This window comes from Rana temporaria, chromosome 9 (assembly GCF_905171775.1).
Source record: "Rana temporaria chromosome 9, aRanTem1.1, whole genome shotgun sequence".
NCBI lineage: Eukaryota > Metazoa > Chordata > Amphibia > Anura > Ranidae > Rana > Rana temporaria.
In genome coordinates, this window is record NC_053497.1 from 34487791 (window position 1) to 34509304 (window position 21514).

Below are 21514 nucleotides of genomic sequence, written 5' to 3' on the forward strand. Positions count from 1 at the left end.
GGGATACAGACCCCTATTAGAACACCAAAAGAGAACCAGGTGATTATAATGAACCAGACTCTCCCATTCAGAATCAGTCTGGTCAGGGCAACAAAAGGTAGGAATCTGCTACACAGTTTGTTAAAATCCCTGCAATGTACAGTGATCCTTATGTGTGAATCTGCTCCTGCCAGAGACTTCTCTGTCCTGCCTGAATGGCAGGATGTCTGACTGTTGGATGAGCGGCCTTCACACCTCATAAATTAGCACTGGGCTATGAGAACTCTTGCCTAACCACATATGTGCAGTCTTCTCTCTCTCTCTTGCACTGCCTGAGCTTATTGCTCTGCAAGGGAGAGAGAGAGAAATAGACGGAGGGAAAGTGGACTGCGCATGTGTGGTTAGGCAAGCCGAGTTATCATTCAATAGGTGCTGGGTTTATGCATCCAATGTTTGATCTGTCCTGCCATCTAGGCAGAATGGAGAGGGGAAGCCCATAGTAGAAGTAGCCTCAAAAGTAAGGGTCATTTTTAAGAACAGAGCACAGCAATTCAGTGCATACACAGTGGCATCACTTGGTTCTGCAAAACATGATGTCACCCCTGCCCCCCCCCCCCATTAGCCTGCCACAGTGCTCCCCCCGCTAGCCTGCCACAGTCCTCCCCCACCCCTTCACTATCAGCCCGCCACAGTGCCCCCCCTCGCCAGGAGAAGAGATAGGCATAGGAAAGAGAGAAAATGGAGAAGATAGAAAAAAAGTGAAATGTAAAAAGAAGGAGAGGGAGAGATGGGGTGAAAGAGGAGGAGGGGTGAAAGAGAGAGGGGTAAGAGGGGGGACGGGGGGTGAGAGAGAGACAGGGGTGAAGGAGCGAGGGGGTGGGTGAGAGAGAGACAGGGGAGAGAGAGAGAGGGGAGATGAGAGAGGGGAGGTGAGAGAGAGAGGCAAAAGCTGGGGGGAAAGGGAGAGGGATGGAGAGAGAGAGAGAGGGGGGTGAAAGAGAGAGGGGCTTCTTTATCTCCACCATACTACACCAGGAGACTTCCACTCCCCCTAAAAAAAAACTTTCACCTTCCCGCAACCCGTCGGCTCCTTTTTACCAGCTGTGTGTAGCGAGGCATGATCACAACCCGGGACTTTGGCCTGCTCTGGCTAGTAAGTTACTTCCAGGATTGGAGGATGCAGCCACCGCTGCCTCCTGCTTCCGCTTCACTCCCCTGTTACCGAACAGCCCCTGGTGTCACCTGGGTGCGGTCCACTACCCCCCACATCCCCGTAGCGACGCCACTGTGCATACGTAAAGCTGTAGTGCATATGGATTTTTTTTAAATGTCATTAAAGGTGACCTGATACTTAAAGGGTATCATCTGAAAAAAACGCCCAATCGTGCAAAGTAAATGTAATTTTTTTTCTTGCACATAATTGGACTAGATCCTCAGTATACTGTATGTTGTAAATTCAGGAAACACCACAAGTGTGCACAGTGCACTAGATAAATAAACATGAAGAGAAATCAGACCTACCTCTGTATTCTTGTCCTGATGCAAAAAAGCCCACTCCCTCTGGACACAGTCTTCGGTATTCCGCTAAAAAAAAATTGCAATTTTTTTTTTAAAATCTTTCTAAAGCATAAAAATAGCTAGTAGAGACAACTACCAATTTCAAAATTATATTATAAAACAGGGTATCATAAAACAACTACATGCAGGAGACTGCAATCATAGAAAATAGTGCGCATACCACTATAGGACTAACGTCGATGCCAGGGGTATGCCAAGTGTCCTATAACGAAGCCCTACTGAAAGGTGCCCATGGTACTGCATATCCAAAAGATGCTTTTTGGCTGTTAAAGCTATGTTTTTTTTTCCATTTTATTTGTATTCACCTTTAATTAAATCTTAGTATAGGCTAAGGAAGGATGGACAACCACTTCTGGAAATATAAGACCGTATATTCAAAAGCGCCAGTCTTTATTTAAACATCAAACTTCAACAGTCTGCAATATTTTACATAAGTCATTCTCAGACACTGTGGCCAAGATTCTCGTAGAACGGCGTAACTTAGGGCGGGCGTAACGTATCTCATTTACGTTACGCCGCCGCAAGTTTTTCAGGCAAGTGCTTTATTCACAAAGAACTTGCCTGTAAAGTTGCGGCGGCGAAGCGTAAATCACCCGGCGCAAGCCCGCCTAATTCAAATTAGCCGGGTAGGTGGCGTGGAGCATTTAAATTAAGCGCGTTCCCGCGCCGAATGTACTGCACATGCACCGTCCGTAAAATATCCCAGGGTGCATTGCTCCAAATGACGTCACAAGGACGTCATTGGTTTCGACGTGAACGTAAATGGCGTCCAGCCCCATTCACGGACGACTTACGCAAACGACGTAAATTTATACATTTCGACGCGGGAACGACGGCCATACTTAACATTGGTTGCCCCTCATATAGCAGGGGCAACTTTACGCCAGAAAAACCTAACGTAAACGTCGTAACTTTACTGCGTCGACCGCGCGTACGTTCGGGAATTCGCGTATCTAGCTAATTTGCATACTCGACTGGGAAAACGACGAAAGCGCCACCTAGCGGGCAAAAATAAATTGCAGTTAAGATCCGACGGCGTTATAGCCTTATGCCTGTCGGATCGAATGGATATCTATGCGTAACTGATTCTAAGAATCAGTCGCATAGATACGACGGCCCAGATTAGGACTTACGACGGCGTACATGGCGTTGCGCCGTCGTAAGCCCTTTGAGAATCTGGGCCTGTTCCTCTGTTCCGCGGTTGCTAGGGGTTCTATGACCTCCCATTTGAAGGTGCCTACTTAGATCCAGGGTCAAAGCCACTTAGCAAAGCCAGCAACATGACACCAATGATCTTTTTAGCTGTCTTTAACCCATTATACAAGAAAAAGAAGGCCACAAATACTTAGACAATTGCAAAATTCAGTCCCTTAAAACACCTACTGTAAAAGCTTAAATAATTGTTTGCTCATGTGACTTTCATGAGTTTTGCTTAATAAGATTGATAACAACTTTCTTAAAAAATACAAAATGTATTCCATATTAAAATTAAGCAAACATATTGGACAATACATGTGTCATAATAAAATAGACACACTGGCCCAGATTCAGATAGAATGCTCTATCTATCTGCGGGTGTAACGTATCTTAGATACGTTACACCGCTGTAACTTTGGGCGCAAGTTCCGTATGCAGAGAGAACTTGCGCCCTTAGTTACGGCGGCGTAACGTATGTGTGGCGGCGTAAGCCCGCCTAATTCGAATGGGGATGTTGTGGGAGTGTTTTATTTAAATTTAAGATGACCCCGCGTTTTTGACGTTTTTTTTGAACGGCGCATCCCAGTGTGCATTGCTCCAAAGTACGCCGCAAGGACGTATTGGATTCGACGTGAACGTAAATGACGTCCAGCCCTATTCGCGAACGACTTATGCAAGCGACGTAAAACTCAGCGCGGGAACGACGTCCATACTTAACATTAGCTACGCCTCATATAGCAGGGGTAACTATACGCCGAAAAAAGCCTAACGTAAACGACGTAAAAAAATGCGCCGGCGGCACGTACGTTTCTGAATCAGCGTAAATACCTAATTAGCATATTCCTCGCGTAACTATACGGAAGCGCCACCTAGCGGCCAGCGTAAATATGCAGCCTAAGATACGACGGTGTAAGACACTTACGCCGGTCGGATCTTAGGGATATCAATGCGTAACTGATTCTCTGAATCAGGCGCATAGATACGACGGCCCGCACTCAGAGATACGACGGCGTATCAGGAGATACGCCGTCGTATCTCCTATCTGAATCCGGGCCAGTATACATCTGTTGATTTACACTAGTTGAATATACATAATGTTGATTAACACTAGTTGAATATACACAATATTGCAAACACACTCAGATAGGAGCCCATTTGAATCGAGCTCTCGGGAACAGAGCCCACTTCCTCAGGAGACAGCCAAATTTAGTGTATCTGTGGAGAGACTAAAATAGATAAAAAACATATATGTATATATATATATATATATATATATATATATATATATATATATATATATATATATATATATATTAGAGCTGTGCGTTAAACGCGATATTAACGGCGTTAACGCAAACCCATGTTAACGCCGTCAATATTTTTATCGCGCGATTAACGCGGGAGCGCTCGGGGTGGACGTGCAGAGTGTGCAGCGGCGCGGCTTACCTTCTCGCTGGATTCACAGGCAAGTTACTCACCTTGTCCCTGGATCCAGCGATGCCACCCCGCTGTGTGATCGGCGATGCCACCCCGCTGTGTGATCGAGCGGGTCCTCCTCGCTTGGCGGGTCCTCCTCGCTCGGCGGGTCCTCCTCGCTCGATTCACAATGTCTGTGTGCCGCCGATCTCCGTTCCCTGCGACGTTACGACGCACGGGAGCAGAGAACGGCGCCAAATTCAAAAAAGTAAACAAACACAATACACACAGTATACTGTAATCTTATAGATTACAGTACTGTATGTAAAAAATACACACCCCCCTTGTCCCTAGTGGTCTGCCCAGTGTCCTACATGTTCTTTTATAAAATAAAAACTATTCTTTCTGCCTGAAAACTGTAGATTGTCCAAAAGTGTCCCTTTATGTCAAAAATGGTTTTAGATCAGCTAAAAAACAGCGATCATAAATTATAATCACTTGCAGAATTGTGCGATAGCGATTTGTGGGGAAATTCGTCATAAATTAGATGGATTAATCGTGAGTTAACTATGACATTAATGCGATTAATCGCGATTAAAAATTTTAATCGTTTCACAGCACTAATATATATATATAAAAAACCACTGTGGATAGTGGTTGTTCACTTACTCGGTAAGCATACTTACATATCAACTGAAAAAAGAAGGTAAAAGCGCCAAAAAATGTAATCCAAAGGATAGATATATGAAGCATAACAATGGTGTAGGAGTACATCCACAGGGTAAGCTCTGTCTGGGAGCTGAAAGCGGAGCAGGCCCAGGGCCAAGGCACAAACAATATATAAATAAGAGTTGGCACTCTTGACGAGTGCACATGACGGGTCCCTCAGCTCGTATTAACCTCTACAGCACCAGATAATTATGCCAATGGCGGTTGGGGGGGGGGGGATCTTAGTCAGCAGCACAAGGGTACAAGGGATACGTCTCATTGGTTGTAAGATCCCTTGTGCTGATTTTGTTAAAAGAAAAACTGTTTGACTAAACTTAGGCTTTAGGGGTGGCACTCTGACCACCACTATAAGAGTTGCATTCTTCCTACTGACCACCATGGTAAGAGGATTTGTTTCCCACTAATCCACAATGAATTGTTTTTTGTATGGTTTTCCCAAAGCCTAAAAATTAGTTTAGGGGTTTCTCTGGGTATAAAGGGTTGAGAAAACCTGTTTTAGGAGAATAATAATAACAATGTAGCTGTTTATGGAGTGTTGCTGTCACATAGATGTCCTGCCTACCTGATTCCATGCTGGGGCATCTCTGAATCTGGCAGCCCTGACCCCAGCCTTTGCCAACAGTGCAGCAACATTCAGCCTGGCTGACATTTCTGGAGAGCACATTCTCACACACATTGGGGTCCTCTAGGTTGAAGTAACATTCCTTTAAGCCTGAGGTTGGTACAAAGTCCACACGGGAAGCTCCAGAATGGCTTGGAAAGGCAGGTCGTGCTAAAGTGGAAGAAAGAATTATGAATACCATTGATAAGAGTAGGATGTCTTTTTGATATAATCAAATACGACAAAAGCCTATGTTTAGAGTATACATGCCCATGTAGGACTCTTACCAGCACTCGCCGTTCGTATGCATTTTCCAAACATTGGATCAAACTCTTCATCGCTATTTGGACAAATGCAAAGGAAGGAACCTTCAACGTTTTCACATAGAGCTGTCCCGCACACACCTTGTAGAGTCTCACATTCATTAACATCTAGAAAGAAAAGAACAAGCTTTGGGAATACAATGCATAATATCTAACCAAGTAAAATCTGCTTTTTTAGAAAGGCACTACATTTCCTGCAACCTGCCTGATTTCATTAATCTTCCTCAGCAGTTAATGGGATTCCCCATGGGCAAGTAAAGACATCAAGAACATAGACAGAAAAGATCTGGTCTAGACATCAGTATGGCCTGTGGCATCCCCGTAGCTGATCTATCATCCATTACCGACTTACCATGCCTTATTTTGCACTATGTCTCTATATCAAGGTGGCCATCTTTGTGTAGGCACAGCTTTGCTCCTGGAAGTCAGAGTCTCCAGCAAGGAGAAGAGTGAGCAGCACAGTATTGACGTCACCAAATCTTTCTCCAAATCTCCTGAGACTAACAGTCAGAGGCAATAGTGCCTTACATCTCGCACTGCAGATAGGCATAAGAGTGCCTAGGCACACTCACATACCAGGAAGTGCTCTTTTTCAGGATGGATTCAAGACAAAGGGTACATTTTTTAGTTTATTGCATAGACTCAATTAACACTTCTAGATTTTTCTATGCCAAAGTAAACATTTAGGCCCGGATTCACGTAGAGCGGCGCATCTTTAGACCGGCGTAGCGCATCTCATATGCGCCACGCCGACGTAAATCAGTGAGGCAAGAACAGTATTCACAAAGCACTCCCTCCCAAACTTGTGCCGGCGTAACATAAATTGGCCGGCGTAAGCCCGCCTGATTCAAAGTAGGGAGGTAGTGGGCGTGATCTATTAAAATGAAGCGTGACCCCATGCTAATGAAGGGCCGAAAGAACGGCGCATGCGCGCGCATGCTCAGAATCACGTCACATATACTCCCTAAGATACGACGGCTGTTCCGTCGTCCATACCTTTGCATGGGTTGCGCCCATATATATTACACACACACACTGTGCTGTGAGGATGTATTTGCCCCTTCCTGATTATTTAATTTTTTTTTGCATATTTGTCACACTTAAATGATTCAGATCATCAAACTAATTTTAATAATACACAAAAATAACACAAATAAATTGCCATTTCTAAATGATGATTCCATTTATTAAGGGAGACAAAGCTGTCCTAACCTGCCTGGCCTTATGTGAAAAAGTAATTGCCCCCTAAATCTAATTACTGGTTGTGCTACCCTTGGTGGCAACAACTGCAATCAAGCGTTTGCGATAACTGGCAATGAGGCTTTCACATCAATTTTGTCCCCACTCTTCTTTGCAGACTGGTATTAATTCAGACACATTGGTGGGTTTTCCAACATGAACGGCCTGTTTAAGATCACGTCACAGCATCTCAATCGGATTTAAGTCCAGACTTTGACTAGGCCTTGCCAAAACCTTATTATTATTTTTTTTAGCTATTCAGAGGTGGATTTGCGAGTGCGTTTTAGATCATTGTACTGATGCAAAACCCAAGTGCCCTTGAGCTTGAGGTCAGGAACTGATGGCCAGACATTCTGCTTCAAGATTTTCTGGTAGAGCATAATTCATGGTTTCATCAATTATGGCAAGTCGTCCAGGTCCGGAAGCTGAAACGCAGCCCCAGACATCACACCACCATCACCATGTGTGACTGTTGGTATGATGTTCTTTTTATGAAATGCTGTGTTTCTTTTACACCAGATGTAACGGGACACACACCTTCCAAAAATGTCAACTTTTGTCTCATCAGTCCACAGAATATTTGCTCAAAAGTCTTGGAAAAAATCAAGATTTTTTTTGGCAAATGTGAGACGAGTCTATGTGTTCTTTTTGGTTAGCAGTGGCTTTGGCCTTGGAACGCTCCCATTGATGTTCCAAGGCCAAAGCTGACCAAAAAGAACACAAAGGCTCATTTCACAATTACCAAAAAACATCTTGATTATCCCCAAGACTTTTAGGCAAATATTCTGTGGACTGATGAGACAAAAATTTTACTTTTAAAAAGGTGTGCGTCTCGTTACATCTGGCATATAACGAATACAGCATTTCATAACAAGAACATCATACCAACAGTCAGACATAGTGGTGGTAGCGTGATAGTTTTGGGCTGCTTTGCAGCTTCAGGACCTGCACGACTTACCATAATTGATGGAACCATGAATTTTGAGCTCTACCAGAAAATCTTAAAGGAGAATGTCCGGCTATCAGTTTGTGACATCAAGCTCAAGTGCACTTGGGTTATGCAGCAGGACAATGATCTGAAACACACCAATAAGTCCACCTCCAAATGGTTCAAACAAAGCAAAATTTTGGTTTTCGAGTGGCCTAATCAAAGCCCGGACTTAAATCCAATTGAGATGCTGCATCATGACCTTACACAGGCCGTTCGTGCTGGAAAACCCTCCATTGGTTCTGAATTAAAACAATTCTGCAAAGAAGAGTGGGCCAAAATTGCTCCACAGCAATGTGAAAGTCGTCGCTGCCAGTTATCGCAAACGTTTGATTGCAGTTGTTGCCGCCAAGGGTTATTAGGTTTAGGGGGAAATTCCATTTTCACATAAAGCCAGGCAGGTTTGGACAGCTTTGTTGCCTTAATAAATGAAACCGTCATTTAAAAACTACATTTTGTATTTACTTGGGTTATCTTTGTGTAATAATAAAATTTGTTTGATGATCTAAGTCATTTAAGTGTGACAAATATACAAAAAACTAAAATCAGAAAGGGGGCAAATACTTTTTCACACAACTATATATATATATATATATATAATTAGGACAGACTCAATGGACCACTTGTTTTCTTTTCTGCCGTCACTCTTCTATATTTCTAAAATTGAATATTAAAAGCAAATGAAAAGATGAAGTACTTTCCAATGACATTCGTCAAGTCAGCGAAGGTAGTGTACGGCCAGCTTGCCCTGACAGGTATTTTGTCGGAGATAATTTGATAAACTGAAGCTTCAGTGTGACTTTCCATTACAAAAGTAAAATCTATGTTCAAAGTCCATAGAGAGTATTACTAAAAGCTCTGGCTTCCTCCATGCGTATAAAGTAGATCCCTGGAGGCCCAGCTGAAAGGGCTCAAAGCTAAACCACAAATGTGAGAAAAATGACTAAAAACATAAGCATACCTTCCATTTGTATTGTGTGTATTCATCTTAAAAACTCAAGGTTAACATTAATGTGCAATGTGGTTTATCAAAGGCTCAAGGTCAACCTCCCTACACGTGGAGGATTACCCAAGGCTCGGTGTTAACATTGAAGACAAATGTGTCTTCTTGTTTCCATGCAAAGGATCCAGGGTCATAAATCTGGAGTTGTATTACATCCAGCATAAGGGTTGAACATAGCTCAGACGTAGGGTTACTTAGAGGAATACATATGGACTACAGTGCATAAGAAATTGCATGCTACAGACTTGCTGCCGGTAATGCTCTTCAATAGATGTCCTGCATGGACAATAATAACGCATCTTTAGGGTTAAGCCGGTTCGAATTTTCGAAAGAATTTTCTTTCGAAAATCGTATCAAAGAATTTTAGTACGAATTTCGCACCGTTAGTGGGCTGCAGCAACAACTGATTTTCGTGCGGCAATCAAATTTGAGGAATCGGACATGTTGGACATTTTTGGAAAAACAAACGATTTTCTAATCAATGATGGGAGAATCGTGCGAGAAAAAAATACGCATGTGCAAGAAAAGAAAATTCCGGAGAGAAAAGAATATTCCTGGCCACGAAAATTATTTTCTGTAGCAACATAAAGGCTTGGTCGGCCGAATTTCGAAAATCAATGGTGGCATCATTGGATCACAAAAAAACTAACTTTCTGATTTTGAAAAGACAATTTGTTCGAAATTCGACCGTGTATGGCCTGCTTTACTCTCTATCTGTATAGCGTTCAACATAGAAAACACTCACCCACGCAGTGCAGATCTCCCCTCTCCCCCTCAAAGCCCCGGTCACAAAGGCATTGGTAGGATCCCATTAGGTTGAGGCAGACTGCATGTTCCCCACAGACACTCTTATTTAGACATTCGTTGATATCTGACACAGGAACACCAATGTTAAAGTAGTACTAAAGGATAAGCATTTTTTACCTTAATGCGTTCACAGCATTAGGGTTAAAAATGCCCCAGTACATTCATTACTCCCCTATCCCCCAAAACTTACCTAATTTCCCTTGTCACAGTGCTGTGTCCCTTGGTGATCCGTGCCACTCCATGAACTTTTGGCTTGTGGAGGAGAGGGTAAGGCAGGGGTGCCCAGCCCTTTGAAGCGTGAGGGACACTGAGCGGGCAGATGGCAGATCCATGTATGCTCTGCATATGCAGAGCCGACACGGACACAGCCCACTATACTCTTTTTTTAGCGGATCAGATTGGAGGTAGGACACAAGTCTATTTACATCTGCCACTCCTTAGAGGTGAATAGAGGGTCCAATTGGGTCGGACTGACCGTGTAAAAGGGGCCCAGGCTGCTTTCACACTGATGCGCTGGGATTTACCAATGCAGTGTACCTTTGGCTTCCCTGCACTTTGCAATAGACTTCTATTATATTCTGCAGGTTTAGTGCATTTTCAGAATGTCTATGGCTCAGTGCAGGTAACACGCAGGCGCGCTGCTCTGCATCTTCGGGTCAGTTTGAATGCAGCCCAGTATTCACTGCAGAATAGATATGCCCATATATACACTGTGATTTTAGTAATAAACTGACCTTTAATAACTATTCTAACTATTACAATTATTCTATTCCATCCCAGAGCAGGAGGTCGCGGGCCACATCAGAGGGCTCCACGGGCCACTGGTTGAACACCCCTGGGGTAAGGGAATGATTGACTCCTGTAACTGTCTGCCAGGGAGCGGGAGGAATAAGCGTGGGGGTGGGGTGGCTTGCTGGGCGCTGTGTGTTTCAATGGATGCACAAAGCCCCAGCCAGGAGAGTGCACACACAGGTTTCTGTTTAACAGCTAGTTAGCTAATGGAGACACCCACAAACAGGAGGGAGTGCAGTGTTTTGGGGACTGGCTGGGAAAACAATTATGGCAGATTATGAAGGAAGCAGACTTTACATACTTTTTAAGCCTGTACTTCCCTACATGAAAAAAAATTAAAATAAATTAGGGTTTAGTATCACTTTAAGGTCCCTTTGCCTCTCTTTTAGGCTACTTCCAATGTTTTCATGGGCCCAGGAGGCATAGGTCAAAGCCTATAGCGTGCTCATGCTGAAATACGCTGTTGCTGAATCAGACTGCATGATGTACTCAGTAGTACTTGTGCTTAGAGCCCTGTGCTTTCAGGGATGTACACCCAGAGTGCAGCTATTCTGTGTTCCAAGCATATATCCTTAAAAGTATAGGGTCTCCAAATGCAAGTAATACTCGATACAGCGTTCAGCCCCTGATGATTACATTTGCTAATTCCCTCCAGCATTCCCAAGAATTTTTACACTGTATCTCTTCTTTCCTGTGAGCCTCAGCTCCATCTAGTGGCCATAATGTGGTATTTTCCTGATTCACTCTATGAATTTGTTATAAATGAACTTTATAACTTTAATCCTTCTAAATGAATCTTTACTACTGCCCATAATATTGGAAGAACATTCAGCCAGTATGCACATGCAGTTTTGCTGGACGAATAGCTATGCAATTTTCTTTTTATAAATGAAACCCTTAGTGTCTCACCTGTGCAGTCCCCTGATAATGACAACTGATAGCCAGGCTCACAGTCGCTTACGCACTTGTAGGATCCTGGGGTGTTCTGGCATCGCAAAGACCCACAGATGGAATCCCCATATTCCAAACACTCATCTATATCTGAAAAAAAGAAAACATAATAATCTAACATTAATGAAAAACCAAATGATTAATAATGTTAAAAAAAATATATTAACAGTTAGTGTGGCCCAGTGATCTTCAACATACTATATAGAGGACACAGGAATGTCTGCCTGAACAGTGACCTACTTCTGTTATAGTAAATAAAGAAAAGTCTGAAGCCTCGTACACACGCACGGTTTACTCGGCAAGAACCAGCAAGAAAACTGCTGGCAGAGCTTTCTTGCCGAGTAAACCGTGCGTGTGTACGAGGCTTTCAGGTTTCTCGTCAAGAAAACTGCCTAAAATCTCGACGAGAAAAATAGAGAACCTGTTCTCTATTTTCTCGTTGTGATTCTCGGCAGTGCCGAGAAACCCGAGCGTCTGTATACTTACCTGTCGCCGTGGAACCCCGTGCATGCTCAAAATGACTTTGAGGCATGCGCGGTAGCTTCCTAGGCATAGGTAGGGTGCAGCAAGATGGCGGCGACGGCATCGAATATGACAAACGCATGATCGTCGTACGCTATGACGTCACCGCGTTCTTGCCTTCCAAAAGAACCGCGGTTCACACTGGTATGACACGACAGTCGTACCACTTTGGATCCGACTTTACCCTGCGACTTGAAGTCCGACTTCAATGAACAGGGATCCGACTTTGATCTCCGACAATACCAGGCACTGTGTCTGGTATAAATATTTAGGGGGAACTCCATGAAAAATGTAAAAAAATAAATAAAACAGCACGGGTTCCATTTTAAAGAGCATACCAGGCCCTTCGGTCTGGTATGGATTTAAGGGGAACCCCCACGCCGAAAAACGGCATTGGGGTCCCTCCTAAAAATCCATACCAGACCCTTATCTGAGCACACAGCCTGGCAGGTCAGGAAAGGGGGTGGGGATGAGCGAGCGCCCCCCCCTCCCTCCTGAACCTTACCGCATGCCCTCAACATGGGGCAGTGGGTGCTTTGGGGCAGGGGGGTCCCTGCGCCCCCCACCCCAAAGCCCCTTGTCCCCATGTTGATGAGGACAAGGGCCTCTTTCCCAACAACCCTGGCCATTGGTTGTCAGGGTCTGCAGGCCCTAGTTCATGGCTTCCCACCCTATGTGAATGAGTATGGGGTACATTGTACCCCTACCTATTGACCTAAAAAAAGTGTCAAAAATAAAACGCAGTACACAGGTTTTTAAAGTAATTAATTAAGGCACCCTATGCCGTTTTTTTTATTTGAGGTGGAGTTCCCCTTCAAGTTCCTCAGAGCACAAATTGCATGCCAAAGTCGGATCAGTTAAGACGGCGATCCGACTTTGATCTGACTTTAGTGATATTTATTGGGCTGCAGTAGAATCAATATAGAAAACCAAAGGGTGCAATCAGCGCAAAAAATTCCACTGTCCAAAGGAACAGTGTGACAACCACTCCAAATCTTCACCGGTGACTTTTACTTCAAATAAAGTGATCCCTCCACCGTTAAGAATGGCTACTCTCACCTTAAGGTATGAAACCCTGTTTTACCAGGCAGTCATACCAGCAAAAATCAAATAACAGATTGGTGTGATGTGTTTATGGCAGACTTCTTAAACTAAGCAGCATTGGGATCATAGACAAGAGAAAAAACAGATCTAAGTGCTCAGCTTAGATTTATTAAAAAGACATATGCAGGCTACTCACATTAGCCCGAATGAAAAACAGCAGAAAGTAATACACACAGCATGTGTTTTCACAAGGATGGCAGCGAGCGACGTCAGGCTCCTTCCCCCATACGCGTTACGTTGTAGCAACTTCCTCAGCAGGGAGGGGCCTTCTACGTCACTAACCTGCCTTTAATTAGGCTCCCGTCGTCTAAAAATCCTAGTGCGTGTAGAACGCCAATCATCTATTTTCTGCCCAAAGTTCATAAAAATGACACAGAGCCACCTGGGCGGCTTATAGTAAATGGCATAGAGTCCGTTTCATCAAGATTAGGTCAATATATTGATTGTTTTCTTAAGCCCATTGTTTCCAAGACTAAATCGTTTTCGAGAGATACAAAACAGTTTATTCGAATACTAGAAACTATCCCTTGTAGGCCCAATAGTTTTCTCATTACCGCTAATGTTAGCTCTTTGTATACAATAATTAGTCATGCTGATGTAATTGCGGCAGTTAAATGGGCTTTGATTCAGTCAGAATTATCAGCCAAACACAAAAAAAATGTACTTCAATGTTTGGAATTTTGTCTGTCTAAAAATAATTTTTGGTATAATCGGGATTTCTATCTGCAAATAATGGGCGACGCAATGGAGACAAAATTTGCCCCCAGCGTCGCCAACTTATTTATGTCTTTATGGGAAGAAGAGAGCATATATGATGACCCTCCACAGCAGTTAAAATGCTATAAACGCTATATCGATGATTTGGTCATGATATGGGAGGGAGATATGTCCAGTCTTGAGGCTTTTATGCTTAGGTTAAATAACAACTCAAACAACATTTCTCTTACATGGAATATAGATCCCCAAAGTATTGTGTTCCTTGATTTGGAGATTTTCAAAGAAGGAGATTATTTTAAAACTCGTAATCATTTTAAGCCCTCAGATGATCTATGATCCCAATGCTGCTGAGTTTAAGAAGTCTGCCATAAACACATCGCACCAATCTGTTATTTGATTTCTGCTGGTATGACTGCCTGGTAAAACAGGGGTCCATACCTTAAGGTGAGAGTAGCCTTTCTTAACGGTGGAGGGATCACTTTATTTGAAGTAAAAGTCACCGGTGAAGATTTGGAGTGGTTGTCACACTGTTCCTTTGGAATTTTTCACATTTTGGACTTTTTTGCATTTATATATTATTATCAGTAATTTGCAATCGTGTAAATTACTTTGTTATTGCACATTTTTATTATAATATTGCACTGCACTATTTCCTTATATATTTTGCAGTAGAATCAAAGTTGAACCAAAGTAGTGCAGGGAGCATTTTCAAAGTTGTACATGAGCTCCCAATGTCGGAGAGTTTGTCGTACCAGTGTGAACCCTGCCTTAGAGTCTGCTATTGCTAAATTCGCCTTTGGAAAGAATTTAGTTACCCGACTGTCATACTGACCCAAGGATATACAGTAGATCAGGACATCTGATTTGAATCTGAGGTTACAGGTCAATGACTCAGAAAGTACTGTTGCTAATGGGTGAGTACTGATGATGTGTTGTCGCAATAGTAATCCTGCCAGCCAACTAGCATCTTCAGCAATGTCAGCAGCCATGTTAGGTTGACTTTAAAATGGACCATCTCTAGTGAAGTTAGGGTGCTCCCATGAGCTGGTAGTCAGTTTTAGTTTTAAATTATGAGAGTAAACCAAAGGATTAAGAGGTGAGCCAATGCACCGCCCTGGCTGTATATTATTCAAGTCCAACTCTGCCATTCATTTATCAACATTTAGTTTAGGGGTCTCCAAACTATGACCCTGCAGTTGTTCCCGTCATGCCTAGTCATGTCTGTGAATGTCAGAGTTTTACAATGCCTTATGGAACATGTAGTCCCTTAACAGCTGGAGGGCCGTAGTTTGGAGATCCCTGATTTAGATGGATGGCTTAGATGAGAATGACTTACCCACGCAATTTTGTCCCTCACTGGACATTTCATGACCCCAGTTACATGTACATCGGTAAGAGCCAATCAGATTCTCACAGATGGCATTTTCTCCGCAGACAGTTGAATTGGCGCACTCATTGATATCTAAAGAAAGATAAGAGTATATTCAATTATTGGTCTAATTATTTATCTTTACACTGCTGTGTTGTGAACAATAGTGTGACTTTCATTAGCATAGATGAGCAACTGAATTCATATTGTCATTGTGGCCCAAGTCTGGTGGATAGACAGAACAAATATCGTGCTTAGGTGATGTCATACATTTCCAGACTTTTTTTTACTGCTGTTTTTTTCCATTCAAAAGATTTAGCAAAATAATAACGAACTTACACGCTTGTGAAGATACCATAGTGAGTGAGTGAGTGAATAACTTATATACCGCTACAAATGCAAACTGAATCGCCTCAAGGCGCTTGGCATCCATTTTCCTTCTATTTAGCCTTCACAAAAGATGGGTCTTGAGTTTTTTTCTGAAGGCCTGGTGGTTCTCTTCCGTTCGGATATGAGTTGGTAATGAGTTCCACAGTCGAGGTCCATGGACTGCAAATCTTCGTTCTCCTTTGCTCTTGTAGCGCGCCTTGGGGATTTGTAGTCGATTTTGGTTAGCTGATCGGAGAACGCGATTAGGGTTGTGGTATTTTATTTTCTCACATAGATATTGGGGGGCGATGCCAAGGCAGAGGGCCTTGAATGTAATTCGGTCCTTAACGGGCAGCCAATGGAGGGACCTCAGGGAGGGGGAAATTGGTTTCCAGGGTTTTTTCCCGGTTACCAGTCACGCTGCCATATTCTGGACGACTTGCAGACGGGCAATCTGGTATTTTGGGAGACCTAGGTACAGGGAGTTAGCATAGTCGAGCTTGGAGTTTATGAGTGTTCCCACCACTACTGCGGTGTCTTTTTTCGAAATGAAGGGCACGAGTCTTCTTAGTAGGTGCAGGAGATGGTGAGACCCGCTGACTACTGACCCAATTTGAGCATCCATTGTCATGTCGGAGTCAAAAATGACTCCTAGACTTTTGACTTTGGTGCTGGGGGTAATGGTCTGTCCAAATATGGGCAGGGGCGACCATGTCATCCTGGCCGATCTCTTTCTGTTTGCATGGACCAGAAGGAGTTCTGTTTTTGATCCATTGAGTTTGAGGTGACTCTCCGTCATTCAGTTGTCTATCAAAGTGAGGGATTTTTCTAGTCCGAGGTAATGGTCCTTTTTGTTGTTTATACAAAAGTAGAGCTGAGTATCATCGGCGTAGGAATGGTAGAGTAGATCTTGGTTACTGATAATTTTGAGGAGTGGGCGAAGATAAATATTGAATAACACGGGCGACAGGGGGGACCCTTGAGGGACTCCACATGTCAGAGTACGTGCTTCTGAAATGAAAGGTCCTAGTTTCACTGTCTGGGATCCATTTCCCAGAAATGATGAGAACCAGGGTAGATCTGAGTCTGCGACTCGAGAGCGTCATCCCATATTTTGAGAAGTGCTGTTTCCGTGCCGTGACCTGGCTGGAAACCCGATTGTAGTGGGTCCAGTAGTTTGTGGATGTCTAAATGATGTTGTAGCTGTTGTACTACAGCTTTCTCCATGACCTTGGAGAAGACGCTGAGACCTGTTATAGGTCTACGGTGGTTTGGGTCCTTTGGGTCGAGGTTGTTTTTTTTTAAATGGGTTTTATTACGCCTTGTTTTAGGGAGGTCGGCACCATGGCTTTCTTAAATGATTGGTTTATAAGGTGCGAGACCGCGGGTGCCAATGTCTCGGCACATTCTTTCAACAGTTTTGTGGGGATGATGTCATTCGGCACTGTACTGTATTGTAGGGGTACAGAGGGGCCTGGTGTACTTCCCCAATGGGACAACTCACATCCCCTGGGTATTAGATAAAGCAAACCTTTAGTATGGGCCTTTAATCAGCCTTCATCTCTACTGCTCTCTGTTTGCAACTAAGGATTGTACCATCACCATTGGGATGACTAAAAAGACGTATATACATTATGTAAATCAACTGTGTTTTAGTAAAAGAGCTGAAAGTTTTTCATTGTGTGGACATTTCCCTCTCCTAAACTCTTAAAGTGGATGTAAACCCACTCTCATCCTTTTTAAATGCCATAGTGCTGATCTATAAGGATATACATGTTTCCTGCATGTATCCTTACCTGTCAAATGTCTCCCCTCTATCTGTTATAAGAACTGAAAAACTGCAGATTCTGTGGGTGGATCTGTTGTCTGCAGCTCGGTGGGTGGAGTCGTGATGTCAGTAGACTCCTCGCCCACCTCTGCACTCCCCTTGTCAACATGCACTTTCTCCTGTGTATTCCTTACACTAAATTCTGCTATGATCACTAATTACTGACATCCAGTCAAAATCCAGAAAAGTAACCACATGACTTCAGAAAAGGAGTGGGGGTGGGAATTAAAAAATAATGCCCGTCTCAGGCTAGTGCATGAGATATGTAAATAACCTGTCATTCACAGCAAGGGGGAAGAACAGACAACAGTTTTCTCCTGTTTGTCCGTTTATCTCATTGAAAAAAAAGAAAGAAGAGGATTGCTCAGAGCTGGATTAACTCTTTGTGGCAAGACTGGGCACAGATGATAGGAAATCTTATACTCTACATTGTGACAGCAAAAAAAAATTGGGTTTACATACACTTTATTGGGAATGTCTTCTGGAAACAAATAGGTGCTGGGTGAAGCTGCTATTGGGGTCCATTGCGATAATATATGAAGCAAGCAACTGGGTAGTGCTTGTCAGGATAGGCCACGGGCCTCCCAGGGGTGCCTCTGGTTGGTGCTCAGGTTAAGAACCTGTACCCACAACACCTCAGTGAGTCTAAGGCCCCATGCATACGAGACGCTATTACAAACGCCTCTAATCTCAGCTTTTCAAAGGCAAAAACCGGCATTTAAAATGCCAGTTTTTGCCGCGAATTGCGCAGCGTTTTGCCGCGATTTGCGGCGTTTTACCGCGATTTGCGGCTGTCAGCGTTTATCCCCAAAACACTGTAGACCCTCCCCAAGCTCAGAATCAAACTATTTGTGCCGTGTTTTGCCGCGTTTAGCGGCGTTTTGCCGCGATTTGTGTCTAAAACGCAAAAGCTGAAAGCTTCTGAACCCAAAATTTTGGGTTTGGAAAAACGGCCCTAAACCCAACTGCTTTGAAACGCCAAAAAACGTGATCGTGTGCATGGACACATAGGATAACATTAAATGTGTTCAGGGGCAGTTGAAAAAAATGCCCAAATGCCTCTGAACTCGAGTTTAGCAGCGTCTCGTGTGCATGGGGCCTAAGGGGACCAACATATGGCCGAAAAAGCACAGTATCTTTCAGACCTGCAGTGGTGATGTCGGAGGAGGGCCAGAAGTATAACGGGAGCTTTAATGTCTGGCAAACTAAAAGAACTCCTTTGAAGCTGGTTAAATAGCACTTCTTTTACATTATTTCACAGCAGAGGTACACCCTCTAAATCTAAAAAGGGTCTCCAGTGTTGAGTTTTAACATTCAGAAAGCATTAGTAATACAGAATCTCATGATTAAAAGTGTGTATTGTCGGGTATATACAGTATGAGCGGAATATCAGCTAAAATCAGCCGGTACAGTAGAAACTGGACAAAATTCTGCCCCGTGTGTGTAGCTTCCTGTCCGACAGAAGCCGATCTCACGACTGGCCTCCGTCAAACAGGCATGCTGGAAAACTAGCATCCGATCAGCACTGGCAGCCAATGACTACCAGTGCTGACCTGTATGTTCTGGCGGGGGGCAGTCCCCCTGTCAGAACACAATAGCTCGGCAGGGGAGATTTCTGTACTAACATCGCTTGTGTTAAGTTTGGTACACACAGTGTGTTTTAGTCGTTCAACCCTGGGGGTTAAACGAAACAGACCTGACAGATCGCGGCACTAACACAAGCAATGTTAGTACAGCGATCTCCACTGCTGGGCTATTGTGTTCTGACAGGGGACTGTGGAGGAATGTGGGGGAATGTGAGGGACTGCCCCCCCCCCACCAGAACACACAGGTCAGTGCTCGCAGCCATTGGCTGCCAGTACTGATCAGATGCCAATCGGATGCTGGTTTTCCAGCATGCCTGTGCGACAGAAGCTAATCTTATTGCCGTCTTCTGTCGAACAGGGAGCTGTACACGCGGGGCAAATGCTGGATGGTTTCTACTGTACCAGTTGATTTTGGCTAATAGTTGGCCCGTGTGTGCCAAGCATTAGTACGGCGAACCAGCAGGTTTTTTACGTTCAGCCCACTGGGTTAAACAAAAAAACGTATTGGCCCAGATTTACATACCTCGGCGCATCTTTATGCGGGCGTAGCGTATCGAATATACGCTACGCCGACGCTGCGCAGAGCGGCGAGCACAGTATTCACAAAGGAAATGCTCCCAACGTTGTGCCGGCGTAACGTAAATTCGTAGGCGTAAGCCGGCCTAATTCAAAGTAGGTGGAAGTGGGCGTGATCCATTTAAATGAACCGTGACCCCATGCAAATGATGGGCCGAACGAACGGCGCATGCGCCAAACCGTGGACGCTTCCCAATGCGCATGCTCAGAATCACATCGGAACGAACGCCGAAGATACATCGAATCACTGCCTACGACGTGAACGTAACCTACACCCAGCCCTATTCATGTACTACGTAAACGACGTAAAATACGACGGCTGTGTTCCCTGGTGCATTGATGCTGCTGACTTACACCTGCTTTATGAGGCATAACTTTACGCCGGACGTACGACTTACGTAAACCGCATATATTACTGCGACGGGCGCAAGTACGTTGGTGAATCGGCGTATCTCAGTCATTTGCATAATCAAAGCGTAAATCAATGGGAGCGCCCCTTGCGGCCAGCGTAAATATGCGCCCACCATACGACGGCGTAGGAAATTTACGTTGGTCGGATGAAGCCTAATTTCAGGCGTATCTTGCTTTCAAAGTCAGGCGCATAGATACGACGGCGCATCTGTGCACTTATGCGGCGTATCTCGAGATACGTCGGCGTAAGTGCTACGTGAATCCGGGCCGTTGTGTGTACCAGGCTTAAGGAAAAACGTTTCTTGCTGCCTGTAACAATCGGTCAGATTATACATTTTATTGTCCTCTACTAAGCTAAAAACATGAAATAGAGAATTCTTACCGGCACAGTCACCAGATGAAGTCAACCTGTACCCAGCATCACAAACGGCTATACATTTATAGGATCCCAGTGTGTTTTCACAGGTTTGACTTCCACAGATAGATGACCCTCTCTCCTGACATTCATCAATATCTAGAGAGAAGAACAAAAAAGATAGACAATTTGTCACTTTGTCACGTAATCAGGAAGAGAACTGAAGGCAAAAACAGCATTCTAGAGGAGCATTGGTTTATCCACAATAAAGGTAGAACACTTATTTACGATCGTATTGATACCACCCTAATAGCAGGTAATTGCAAAATTATGAAAACTAAGCTATTGTGACATGTCAGTAGAGGTAAGAAAAGGGATCACCGCTTCAGGTGGGTCACTATGTAGAGATGGACTGACTCAGGATACCGTGGGTGCTGGCAATGCACTGACCATGCATAAGATACGAAGAAAGAGGATGGATAGCCGCACACCAATGACCAAACGGTTGTCTTTTATTCAAAAAAACACAGCAAGTACATCACTTCACAAGGTGCAGCAAAGGAACAGGTGGATATCCGACGCGTTTCGCACTGAGCTAGTGCTTAATCATGGTCAGTAGAGGTACTTGAGGCCCCTTACATTTACCAAGTTGATCACAGCAATGCGCTCTTGGTTTGGTCCAAACCCACGTGTGGACCAAATTTAGCTTCTTCAGAGGTTCAGGGAACCAAGCAAAACCTCTTGCTTCAGCAAGAAGTGAAACAATTAGGAGCGGTATAACTACCATAGCTTTAAAGCTGCTTGCTAGAGAGTTGGCGGACGCCAGTGTCTTAACATCCAGTGAGTTATCCCTGCCCATATGTAAAAAACAAGAAAAACAAATGGGGTTCTACCAAAATTTATACAGTAAAACCTTGGTTTAAGAGTAACTTGGTTTGAGAGCGTTTTGCAAGACAAGCAACATTTTTTAATACATTTTGACATGATATACAAGCGATGTCTTGATATACAAGTAGCCTCATGTCACAGCTGAGTATAAAAGAGAAGAGAGGCGGCTCTAAGTGTAGCAATATG

General features: G+C 43.9%; 1 protein-coding gene across 1 annotated transcript in view; it reads right to left on the reverse strand.

Annotated features, from left to right (window-relative positions):
• The window catches only part of LTBP4 (latent transforming growth factor beta binding protein 4), a 272071-nt gene that overhangs the window by 20932 nt on the left and 229625 nt on the right, over nt 1–21514 (reverse strand). Inside the window, exons 23-28 of the mRNA XM_040323145.1 lie at nt 20468–20599; nt 15283–15408; nt 11562–11693; nt 5788–5931; nt 5462–5671; nt 1501–1563 (exon numbers count right to left, since the gene is read on the reverse strand). Coding sequence (XP_040179079.1) covers nt 1501–1563; nt 5462–5671; nt 5788–5931; nt 11562–11693; nt 15283–15408; nt 20468–20599 — 807 coding nt within the window. The remainder of the gene's footprint in view (nt 1–1500; nt 1564–5461; nt 5672–5787; nt 5932–11561; nt 11694–15282; nt 15409–20467; nt 20600–21514) is intronic.